Consider the following 13,461-nt stretch of genomic DNA (forward strand, 5'->3'; position numbering starts at 1 on the left):
GCTGCAACCCATCATAGACCGCAATACCGTGGGGACTTAGGACTCCCCAGCCTCACCAGCTTGCTCCTTCGGGCGACAAGTGTACTACGGACTATGCCGTGGGGACTTAGGACTCCCCAGCCTCACTAGCTTGCCCCCTTGGATTTCAAGTGTACTACGGTAAAGCGCATCCGTTGATGAACGAGAGGTGGAAACACTTTTGACTACTCCGTCCCACTCCGGATCTTATGGTTAACACGGGTATTACGGCACAAGAATCACTGGCGACATTTGTTGTTTAATCCTAGATGGATATAAACCCGTGCAATAGAACCTCCACCATATCAACACGATCCATGGTTCCATTGCCCACCACATAGTCATATTCATAGTTATGAAAGTAGTGGTTTTGATTTTTGTGCAATAGTGATAACCATAATACTTTGCAAGTAATTTGATAAAAATACTTCAAGTGACATGAGCAAGTGATGAACTTGCCTGAACACTGCAAAGTTCTGCAGTTGGAAGGTATGGACTGACCCTTGTCCTCTTGTTCTGAAAAATAGCATCATTGTCCGATAAGGGCAATGGTTAAAGAAGCAATTTATGCATGATTCCATTTTTAGGGTTTGTTCCCCCCTTCCGACATTGTTATTAATTCGTGTAAGAGGTTAATACTAAGAATAATTTGGGGATACATGAATTAAAGTAAAATACAACCTTGAAATGTTGTCAAGGTGTTTTTGAAGTCCCAATTCATTAATGGACTTATTTTATTATTGAAAATTTTATGTGTGATTTAAATGATTATTTAAATCCTTAAATGAAGAATTATGTTTAATTGTCTTCAAAAACTCCCTTTTGTATTTTATTATTATAGAGGATTTTATGCTGATCTATTTTCATATTTTTAATTATTTTTTTAGAGCTTTTGTCAATTTTCTATTATTATTCAAAGTTTTAGCATTTTTATTTGTTTGTGAAAAGACAAAAACACCCCTGGGCCCACCTGTCGGTGCAACCCAGTGGGTTAGGTCGAACCGACCGGTCCGGTCTGGCTCGACCAGCCCCACTCTTCTCTCTCTCACTCGCTCGCATGTCCGAACCCTAACCCTAACCCGCTCTGGCGACCCGCGTCGCCTCCGCCGTCGCCGCTTGATTCCGGCGAGCTCCGCCGGACTTGGCCCCCGCCATGGTGCGCATTCGACGCGCCCCACGACGGCGGTCAATCCTATCTGCGTCGATCTGACGCGGCCGTCCAGCTGCTCTCGGCCTCGACCCCCTCTGGTGCTAGGGTTACGGGATCCGTTCGATCCCGCCGTTCCTGGCGCTCCTGGTGCTTGGACTTCGCCCTGGCTTCGCCGCCGTGGTGCGGGTGTTACCACGGTGCCGCCATGGCCTGGCTTGGTCTGGCGCCGCTGCGCTCCGGCGTGCGCCGCCGTGGCCGCCATGGCCGCGCCTGTCTACTCGTCCACGGTAAGTGCGCCACCCCTCTTCTTCTCCTTGCTCTGCTTCTTCTCTTCCTTCTCCTAGCTTGGTCACTGGCCTGCCTCTACTCACAGAGGTGTGGCCGTGCCATGATGTAGCTGTGCTTGCTCTGACTGTGCGTATGCCGCTATGCTCTTTGCTGTTGCCATGCGTGCTAGCTGCTGCTGTTCTTCTAGCTTTGTTCTTTGCACTACTGTGGTATCCTGTAATCCTACTGTGACCCTGATGTGGTTGCTCATGAGCATCCAGTGATGCTCATGGCCTACTGACTGGCTTCTATGATAATTACTACCACAGGGATATCCTGTGTGTGCATAATTTGGGCCCTGGCTTAATCATGATGCATGATTCTTGTAGTATGCAAGTACCAGTGCCCCTGTGTGATGATTATAGAATTGTAGCTCATGGGAATGTCCTACTGAGCATGTTGGTTGACTAGACATCTCTAACCCTTGTTAGTGTGCTTCTGCATACAATTATATGTCATGTATTTGATTGTCTGCTATGCCATTGTTCTTATTTTGTGGTTATGTAAATTATCTGGTGCATGTGTTGATGCTATGCTTGACTGTGGTGATCAGTAGCAAGAGCTAATGATGCTCTGGTGATCAATTTATCATTACTTGCTTGTGAGCAAGTGTGTGCTCCTCTCTGTGATTCACTGGTGCTCAACCAGTGCTGTTTGTGCTTCATACAGGCTTAGCCTGTGGGTGCTGGTGCTTGTCCAAGCATCAGTGGATGCTTGCAATGATCCATTGGATCATCTGTAAGATCCAGTGCATCAATAACTTACTGTTTCATTTATCTGTTTATTTTTGATTGCTTAAACAGATAACTGATGTGAACTGTGACACAGTGATGATCATAATAATTAGTTTGCTTGGGCTAGAGGGATGCCAATATATTTTTGGGAACCCTAGCCCACTCTGAACCCTTCTGGGTGATGATGCTTGTGATGGCTTGGTGGTTTAACTGATTTGGTTGGTTGAGGTGGCCTCAACAGTCAATTCTGGCTGTTCAGGAAGCTCCCACACCTGTTGGCTTGAGTTGTATGGACAGTTACTCTCTGGCTTGACCAAATTTGGTTGCCAGAGCTTTTGGTGTTGACAAATACTTGCAGTAGATCAATATCTCTGCATTTCTGATGGTTTTCAAATGGGCTAGTGTAGACTGGTTATGCTTGGGTAAGTTTCTGGGATGGTTTTCTTTCCTGTTTCCATCTGGAAGATGCTACCACTATACTGGTTGGCATAGCCATGGTCATGGGCTTGATTGATCCCTGGGCTTTGCCATTTATACCAGGTTTACACTTGGTCTATGACCAAGTGATGATCAAAACAGGGTTACCCCACCCTTTTGTGTGCTTGTGCTCATGCCTGTGCAATCTATGAACAAAAACCTCTGGTTTGTTCATGATGATGTGTATACCTCACTCCAGCTCCTAGAATGAGTTGTTGGTGTAGAGGATTGCTTCTGGTGGTTTTGGTTTGCCTGCCCTTCTCCTCCTTGCAAGCTTGTGAATCTTGGTTTGGTTCAGTGGTGATCTTGGACAGGTTGAACAGCTCTGGCTGTTCTTCCTGTTCTTGGTGTTCTTACTCTTTGGAGATGCTGCCGATGGAATGGCTAGGGTTCACTGTTGAGGAGGTTTATATATGGCTGGCCTCTTCTTCCCCTGGTCGACAGCTTGGTCTGGCTCAGCTTATGACTCACTGCTGGTGTGTGTGTGCTGTGATGCATGCACACCCCATGCCTTGGTGTTGAGCATGCACACATGTACTGTGAGCTGCCTGTGTGTGTGTGTAGCCTGGTGTGGTGTACCAGGACTTGGAGATGGATCAGCTCGGCAGATCCATGTGCATATCCTCTCCAATTCCATTTCTTTACTAATCTGCCAAGTGGCTATGCCACTTGGCATAACACTTGATTTCCTTTCTTTGTGTTTGTGTGCAGATTTCAAGATGATGATCAAATGGATATGAAGATCACCAAGTTAAAGATCACCTTGTAGTTTAGGATATATTTCATTTACTTGTAATTTTCCTTTTCATCTTTTATCAAAGCAATTCTTGTAATGTGTTGTATTATTATTTATTCTTAATTATGAATATTGTAAAGACAATGTAAATTGTGTGATGATCAATAAAGCTCAAAGTTTTTCCTAATGAGCTTTACTTTATTATATTTGTTCATCTTATTTATTATTGTTCATTTACTTAATGAATTTACTTAATTGAATTATTTAAGGTAATTATTTATTGTTGGAATTTGAAATTCAAATTCAACCTTGGTTTGAATTCAACCATGTCTTATCATTTAGAATTCAATCAAACAAACTCTCCCCTCTCATCTCGAAACCCTAACTAGTGAAGAGAAATGCAAGTTTGTCGCACTCTCGAAACCCTAACCCTGTAAGGTGTCGAGAGAGAAACTTGTCCCCCTTCGATGCAGTTTTTGTTTAAAAGCGCGAAATTTCCCCAGAATTTACTATGCAATGCACATCCCTTTCTAAAATCTACCCCTCGATCGTCTCTAAACCTGGGACATTACATTATTTCTCTAAGTAATTAAAAGTAACACCTTAATTAGTATGAGAGGAAATTATTTTTCCTAAATAAGAAAACAACACATTTACCCACTTAATAGTAATGAGTGATGCTAGTTTACTTGTGTAAATTATATGAGGTGTTTCACTTCATTTAAATCTTGTCCCAAGTACTTTCATATGAAGTTTGAACCACTGGTCAAATACTCTCACATGAAATACTTGGAGATTTTAAATCATAATAGGCCTTATTAAATGGTATGAGGTATCCCTACCTCATTTAAATCATTTTCTCAAATGATGATGATGAATGGTTGACTTAGGTCAACATAAATTCATGTGTGATGGTTTGAGAAATTAAATCTTAAAGAAGATTCAAGGAGAGGAAATTATTCCTCAAGAACTATATGGAAACTATCATTTACATATAAAATGAGAGGAAATTATTCTTCCTCAAAGCAAGACCACCAATGCACCAAATTGTATTAATTGAGTGAATAGAATAGTTTGTGTGAATATATGTGATGTTTGGAATAGCCAATGAATTGTTTGGTGATTGTGTCCTCGTATTCGTATTTTAGACGCTAGTACCGAGGAGTATCAAGAGGAGGAGGAAGTCTACTTTCAAGGAGAAGAAGACCACTTTGATCACCTCAACAACCAAGGCAAGCTAACACCATTGCAAGCTAATATTCTTGCAAGATAATACTTTGGCAAATTGCAAAGCTCACTATGAGCAAGGCATTACCCATTTACTTTATGCTTATGATCCTATTTCCCAGTTTTACTTTACAAGCTTTATTTACTTTTGTTTTATCAAAGTACTTTTTGATTCAAGATTCAATTGGTTAGTTTTGGATTAGTACAAGAGTATCAAAGTTAGCCTAGAAGCAAAGCAAATTACTTAGCACCCCTCATACCTAGATGCTAGTGCTAAATTAAAATTGACTACTCTAGATGGGAACTTGTGAAATGAAATGACTTTGAAAACCTTGGAATGATGAGTCATTCTATTGAGAGAGTTTGAAGGTGAATATGACTGGTGAATGACTTGGTGAATTTTACAAAAACACTGATGGTTGGGTTCGGATGCGATACCATTCCAATTTTACAAGTACCCCCACAATACCTGAATCTGGGTAAGGCTTAGCTGGAAACTTATGTATTTTAGTATGGGTTTCCTCTGAACAAGCGTCATAGGGGTTATGCTTGAGGCTGCCTCCGTACTGGTGAAGTGATGTGAAATGACGTGAAATGAGGTGAATGTCCGGCCCAAGCCCTGTGCAGTTCCCAGGCTGACTGTCTGTCTTCACTGGGAGGCCAAGCTCATGGGGAGAGGTGCATATACTAGAGTATGTAAATGAAAGGTTAGGATTGGTAGTTCGCGTACTGCGTACGATAAATCAGGGCCAGTTACCCCTGACGAACTATTGCAATTGTTGTGGCACAAGTGTACACCCTCTGCAGAGTTAAACCTATTCGAATAGCCGCGTCCGCGGTCATGGACAGTTGGAAAGGCCATACTGTTCCGTCATCAGAACTTTTCCAAAAATATGAATGGTGACTTGTGACTTGAGTTTGAAAGGTGACTTTGACTTTGAATCACAACTGAGTTGTGGGAATGACACTAATGTTCCCACTTGAGTTAAATTAGGCAAATGAAAAGTCTTTGTTTACTAAAGTGCTTATGAAATAAAACTGGCTTTATGCAAATGAAACTAGAGCTTAGCATCCCCTTCCATAGTTGATAATACTTACCTTAGTATTAGTTTGCGAGTACTTTAAAGTACTCATGGCTTTGTCCCTGGCTATTCAAATGGCCAGACTATGAAGAGGAGTACCAGAACCCGGAAGAAGGACAGCAGGACGTCTACGACAACTAGGATCACTCCTGACGTCAACAGTTGCCTGTGGAACAGATGGACTATGACCGCTACTACTTCGCTTCCGCTATGTGTTTTGTAATAGGATCTCTAGATCCACTATGATGTATTAAGACTGGATCATGTGATCCGTTGTTGTAAGACGATTATGTGTTGTAATGAATGATGTGTTGTGATATCAATCTATTATGTCTCGCAAAAACAATATTCCTGGGATTGCGAGGAATGGCATAATAGGCATCTGGACTTAAAAATCCGGGTGTTGACAGAAGTGACGCAACAAAAGCCCGAAAAGAGGGTGACAATGCCTTGTAAGAAATATAATTTCCTACGTCATAGTCATCATAACTCAGTCTCTTTGGGGGCCCAACTTTCCTTACCCCTTTTCTTATTGCAATTGGCAAGTCTAGGCTATTATTGGATTCAGTCTGAGATTGATTCTCCTCAGCAGAATCTACACTTGTGCTTTCTTGATTTTCAGGTCCAATAGGTTGCTCCCCCTGCCCCTGGTCTTGTTGCTCCTCCACAGCATCTACTTGCTCCCTTTGTACTTGTCTTCTAGAGTACACAAGTGGATTCTGCAGCTATCTTTGTGGTGGTACGGGTCTAGGTGGTGTAGGTGTACCAGGAATTGCAGGAATCTCCGCTACAATAGGAATTTGTTGAAGTTGTTGTTGGTCACCATCTTTCTGCTCTTGATCACCACCTTGCTGTTGATCCCCCTCTTGAGCATCACCAAGATGGTCAAGCCCCTGGAACAAGCCACTAAGATCACTCTCACCGTCATAAAATGGTTCTGACTCGCGAAACGTAACATCCATGCTTACAAATGTCCTCCTGTCAGTGGGACTCCAACACTTGTAACCATTCTGTCTGGAGGAATAGCCAATAAAGATACATTTGATAGCCCGATGATCTAGCTTGCCAACAGACGTTCTGTGATCCCTTACAAAACATGTACAGCCAAAGAGTTTGGGTGGTACAACAAAATCATTGTTATTTAGAAGGAGTTGGCAAGGAGACTGCATACCTAGAATCTTTGAAGGCATTCTGTTGATCAAATACGTAGCAGTCATAACTGCCTCACTCCATAAGAATTTGGGAACATTCATGGTAAACATAAGAGATCGAGCCACTTCAAGAATGTGCCTATTCTTCCGCTCAGCAACTCCATTCTGGGGAGGAGTGTCAGGACATGAAGTCTGGTGCAGTATACCTTGCGAAGATAAGAAATCAGCAAAAGGTTTGTTGATATATTCAGTACCATTATCAGTTCTGATCACTTGCACCTGAACATTAAATTGGTTCTTCACATAGGCACAAAAACTCTGAAAACAAGTGAACACTTCATCTTTGTGACGCATAAGATAAATCCAAGTCATTCTGGAATAGCAGTCAATAAAAGTCACAAAGTACTTCATGCCACTTACTGACACAACAGGACATGTCCATACATCAGAGTGCACTAACACAAATGGGGATACACTTCTGATCCCTCTACTAACATAAGAGGTTCTCGTATGCTTAGCATATTCGCAGGTATCACAACATAATTTGGTTTTGTCCACTCCATTCATTACATCAGGAAAAACTCGAAACATTTTATCAAATGCCATGTGGCCCATTCGACAATGATGAACTAGGGCCATACTTTCCTTTCCTCCAACAATCGCAGCAAACACAGAACTAGCATCATGCCCCATCTTGTCACGATCTATGTGCCAAAGACCCCTATGCCTGGTTGCAGTCCCAATCTTCCTGCTGCTCTCCCTTTCCTGAATTAAACACATATATCTGTCAACTATTATACGGTAGTCCTGCTGATCAATCAGGGCACTTAGAGATAGCAGATTTACTAGAAAAGCAGGAACATGTAGAACTGATGACAATTTTATGTTGGGTGTACATTGCACCGACCCCTCCCCTTTTATAGATTGTGATGTGCCATCTGCTGTTTGGATAGTGCCACTATGTGTGGGAGGATACTTAGTATAAGAGTCAAACTCACTAATATTCCCAGTAACATGTTTGGATGCTCCAGAATCAAGAATCCAATCTGAATTAGCATTATGAGTGGCTATAGAAACTCGATCAATATTACCTTCATCTTTGTAGGCATAGTGAGCAAAGTTCCCAAAGGTTGCTTCATTCTGTCCTTCTTCCTTTGATTGTCCCTGAGAGGTACTGGTAGTTGGCTCTGAAGCTGCTGCCATATGTGCCTTGGGTGATATAGCGTGCTGCTGTCCACCACCCCTGCCATATTGTTGTCCATATGGTTGTCCACCACCTCTGCCATACTGATGTCCATATGGCTGTACACCACCTCTGCCATACTGCTGTCCACCACCTCTTCCATACTGCTGTCCATATGGCTGTCCACCACCTCTGCCATCACCTCTTCCTCTGTAGCTTCCTCTGTCATGTGTGTATCCTCCTCTCCCCCTACTGGGTGTAGCAAAGGAGGTACATTGATGCTTCAAGTGTCCCTTTTGTCCACAAGTATAGTAGTCTCTCATCTCTTGTCTCTCGATAGTGTAGAAGGTCGGATGCGGGACAAAATCGCTTCCCTTTGTCATATTCAGACGCACTTCCTCTCTGGACATAGCTGCAATGGCTTCTTTGAGAGAAGGGGTAGTGGTTTGATGCAGTAAAGCAGCCCTTCTCCCCTCAAAATCTTGATTGAGACCTTTCAAGAACTTCATGACTCGCCGACGTTCAATCCAGCTTGCAGCAGCACTCACACACTCCCCATGGGCAAGTTCCAGAGGATCAACATGATCTAAATCTCCCCAAAGATGCTGCAACTCAGCCACATATGCCATCACAATTTTGTTTCCTTCTTGCAAGTCATGCACTTTATCCTCAATCTCAGCTATCAACATAATGTTCCCCTTTCCAGAATATAGATTTGATAAGGTGTCCCATACCTCTGAAGCTTTTGTGAGTGCCTCTACAGAAGCAGCAATGTTAGGAACCAAAGAGTTAAGCAACCATGCCACAATCAGAGAATTTGTGGCATTCCACTGTTTCCATTCTGGACTGGCCTTGTCCACTGGTTCTCCAGCTTCACCACTCACACGTTCATCCAGCCCTTTCGAGTTCAAAATCAACAGAGCCCTCCTTGACCACCGGAGATAGTTGGCCACTCCTTCCAACTTGATTTCATTCGCCGGCAGCTCAAGTTTCTGACCGATGTTGGTATGAGGAACGATTGCTCCCCCTCCAGCAGATCCTCCTCCTCCATCTCCTTTGGTAGTGATAAGTTATGCCAGCTTCTCCAGAGCCTTGGACAAATCCCTGTTGTCCCCCATGCTTGACACCAAACTAACCTCTCGGAAACACCAAAGGGCTTACCCGCAGGATGCCCTCTTCGTCTTCTTACTCGTCACTTCCTTCCCCTCCTTGCCTCTGCAGCAGCCTGCTCCCTTCCTCTTCCTCCTAGCCGCCGCAGCAGCCTACTTTCTTCATCTTCCTCTTCCTCCTAGCTGCTACAGCAGACTAGGCTTCCAGATCGGCAATCCTTCCCATCGTTGCCCTCACTGCCCTTTGCTCTGATACCATGTGGACGGAGGTGAGGGCCTAACCTGAGGTAGAAGGAGGCTGCAGGGAGGAACACTCTTAGCTTAGGGTTACAGAGATAGAAGCAACTTATATAGGTCACGACTGGGCTGGGCCAGATGGGCCACAACAAAGAACAAGAAGATAGCCCAACAAATACTCCAACAAAACTCAATGAGTTGATCATGTTCAACTTGTAGCACAGAATTGATCCCAGAGTCACAGTAGGTTAAGTGCAAAGACTTCAAGCACTTGCAAGTGCTGAGGATGTTGGGAATGCCAGATTCACCAAACCTCATATTCCTCAGCAGCAGGCGGGTGAGGCCAGCGAATGCATCAGGAGAAGCGCCAAGAAAAGTATTGAACTGAGTCGCAAAGTTGAGCAGATCAGCCGGCGTGCAACCCTCATGAACCTTCTCCGTAAGGATCTCAAACTCTGCTGCCTCAACCTTGTTGGTTGCCATTGCACGGCCAACGGATGTGCCAATGGAGATGAAGGAGATATGCCCAAGAGGTAATAATAAAAGTGGTTATTATATATCTTTATGTTTATGATAAATGTTTATATACCATGCTATAATTGTATTAACCGAAACATTGATACATGTGTGATATGTAAACAACAAAGAGTCCCTAGTATGCCTCTTAACTAGCTTGTTGATTAATGGATGATTAGTTTCATAATCATGAACATTGGATGTTATTAATAACAAGGTTATATCATTGTATGAATAATGTAATGGACACACCCAATTAAGCGTAGCATAAGATCACGTCATTAAGTTATTTGCTATAAGCTTTCGATACATAGTTACCTAGTCCTTATGACCATGAGATCATGTAAATCACTTATACCGGAAAGGTACTTTGATTACATCAAACGCCACTGCGTAAATGGGTGGTTATAAAGGTGGGATTAAGTATCCGGAAAGTATGAGTTGAGGCATATGGATCAACAGTGGGATTTGTCCATCCCGATGACGGATAGATATACTCTGGGCCCTCTCGGTGGAATGTCGTCTAATGTCTTGCAAGCATATGAATAAGTTCATAAGAGACCACATACCACGGTACGAGTAAAGAGTACTTGTCAGGAGACGAGGTTGAACAAGGTATAGAGTGATACCGATGATCAAACCTCGGACAAGTAAAATATCGCGTGACAAAGGGAATTGGTATCGTATGTGAATGGTTCATTCGATCACTAAAGTCATCGTTGAATATGTGGGAGCCATTATGGATCTCCAGATCCCGCTATTGGTTATTGGTCGGAGTGAGTACTCAACCATGTCCGCATAGTTCGCGAACCGTAGGGTGACACACTTAAGGTTGGATGTTGAAATGGTAGAACTTGAATATGGAATGGAGTTCGAATATTTGTTCGGAGTCCCGGATGAGATCCCGGACATCACGAGGAGTTCCGGAATGGTCCGAAGAATAAGATTCATATATAGGAAGTCATTTTATAAGATTTAAATGATCCGGAAGTTTCGACGGAAGGTTCTAGAAGGTTCTAGAAAAGTCCGGAAGAAACCACTTTGGAAGGCGGAGTCCCAAAGGGACTCCACCACCATGGCCGGCCAACCCTAAGGGGGGAGGAGTCCCAAGTGGACTCCCCTAAGGGGGCCGGCCACCCCCTCGCAAGGAAGGGTGGGAATCCCACCTCTAGTGGGAGTCCTAGCTTGGGTAGGTTTCATGTGATATGGAAGGTTTTGGTTTGGGGTCTTATTCGAAGACTTGTAGACCAACTCTTGGGTGTTCCACCTATATAATGAGGGCCAAGGGGAGGGGGCCGGCCACCCCAACACCACAAGGTGGCCGCACCCCTAGAGTGGCCGGCGCCCCCCTCTCCCCAAACCCTAGCCGCCCCGCTCCTCCTTCTCTACCGCACGCTTAGCGAAGCTCCGCCGGAGTTCTCCACCACCACCACCACCACGCCGTCGTGCTGCCGGATTCAAGAGGAGCTACTACTTCCGCTGCCTGCTGGAACGGGGAGGTGGACGTCATCTTCATCAACAACCGAACGTGTGACCGAGTACGGAGGTGCTGCCCGTTCGTGGCGCCGTGATCAAGATCTTCTACGCGCTTTTGCAAGCGGCAAGTGAACGTCTACCGCAGCAACAAGAGCCTCATCTTGTAGGCTTTGGAATCTCTTCAAGGGTGAGACTCGATAATCCCCTCGTTGCTACCGTCTTCTAGATTGCATCTTGGCTTGGATTGCGTGTTCGCGGTAGGAAATTTTTTGTTTTCTATGCAACGTATCCCTACAGTGGTATCAGAGCCGTGTCTATGCATAGATGGTTGCACGAGTAGAACACAATGGTTTTGTGGGCATTGATGCTCTTGTTATCTTTAGTTTGAGTACTTTGCATCTTTGTGGCATAGTGGGATGAAGCGGCTCGGACTAACTTTACATGACCGCGTTCATGAGACTTGTTCCTCGTTCGACATGCAACTTGTATTGCATAAGAGGCTTTGCGGGTGTCTATCTCTCCTACTATAGTGAAGATTCAATTTACTCTTCTATTGACAACATTAGTATCAACATTGTGGTTCATGTTCGTAGGTAGATTAGATCTCTCTCGAAAACCCTAAACCACGTAAAATATGCAAACCAAATTAGAGACGTCTAACTTGTTTTTGCAGGGTTTGGTGATGTGATATGGCCATAATGTGATGATGAATATGTATGAGATGATCATTATTGTATTGTGGCAACCGGCAGGAGCCTTATGGTTGTCTTTAAATTTCATGTTGAGTAGTATTTCAAAGTAGTTGTAATAGTTGCTACATGGAGGACAATCATGAAGACGACGCCATTGACCTTGACGCTACGCCGACGATGATGGAGATCATACCCGAAGATGATGGAGATCATGTCCGTGCTTTGGAGATGAAGATCAAAGGCACAAAGACAAAAGGGCCATATCATATCACATATGAACTGCATGTGATGTTAATCCTTTTATGCATCTTATTTTGCTTAGATCGCGACGGTAGCATTATAAGATGATCCCTCACTAAAATCTCAAGATAATAAAGTGTTCATCCTTAGTAGCACCATTGCCAAGACTTGTCGTTTCGAAGCATCTCGTGATGATCGGGTGTGATAGAATCAACAAGTGCATACAACGGGTGCAAGCCAGTTTTGCACATGCGGATACTAAGGTGGCCTTGACGAGCCTAGCATGTACAGACATGGTCTCGGAACACGTGATACCGAAAGGTAGAGCATGAATCATATGGTTGATATGATGAACACTTTGAGTGTTCGCCATTGAAATCACACCTTGTCTCGTGATGATCGGGCTTAGGTGCGGTGGATTTGGTTCGTGTGATCACTAAGACAATGCGAGGGATATTGTTTTGAGTGGGAGTTCACCTAGATTTTTAATTATGTTGAATTATAATTTGAACTCAATTTGTCATAAACTTAGTCTAAACTTTTGCAAATATATGTTGTAGAGATGGTGTCCCCAATCAATTTTAACCAGTTCCTAGAAAAAGAAAAGCTTAAGAGCAACGGTAGCAACTTCACCGACTGGTTCCGTCATGTGAGGATCTTCCTCTCTGGTGGAAATCTGCAATTTGTGCTTGATGCACCGCTAGGTGACCCTCCTGCAGAAACTGAAACTGATGAAGTAAAGAATGTTTACGCGACTCGGAAAACTCGGTACTCTCAAGTTCAGTGTGCCCTCCTATGCAGTCTGGAAGCCGATCTTCAAAAACGTTTTGAGCACCACGATCCTCATGAGTTGGTCAACGAGCTGAAAGCTATATTTGAGACTCATGCGGCCGTGGAATGCTATGAAGCATCGAAACACTTCTTCAGCTGCATGATGGAAGAAGGCAACTCCTTTAGTGAGCACATGCTCGCCATGACCGGGCATGCGAAGAAACTCAGTGACTTGGGAATAGTGATTCCTAATAGACTGGGGATTAATCGTGTCCTTCAATCACTGCCACCAAGTTACAAGAACTTTGTGATGAACTACAATATGCAGAACATGA

At 43.8% G+C, this 13,461-nt stretch overlaps 1 protein-coding gene across 1 annotated transcript in view; it reads right to left on the bottom strand.

The window, feature by feature from the left end:
• Positions 1-13,461, bottom strand: part of LOC127326771 (uncharacterized) — a 61,662-nt gene that overhangs the window by 26,148 nt on the left and 22,053 nt on the right. The window contains exons 2-3 of the mRNA XM_051353557.2: positions 9,622-9,943; position 9,509 (exon numbers count right to left, since the gene is read on the bottom strand). Of these exons, the coding sequence (XP_051209517.1) occupies position 9,509; positions 9,622-9,943 (323 nt within the window). The remainder of the gene's footprint in view (positions 1-9,508; positions 9,510-9,621; positions 9,944-13,461) is intronic.

This window comes from Lolium perenne, chromosome 6 (genome assembly GCF_019359855.2).
Source record: "Lolium perenne isolate Kyuss_39 chromosome 6, Kyuss_2.0, whole genome shotgun sequence".
Classification (NCBI taxonomy): domain Eukaryota; kingdom Viridiplantae; phylum Streptophyta; class Magnoliopsida; order Poales; family Poaceae; genus Lolium; species Lolium perenne.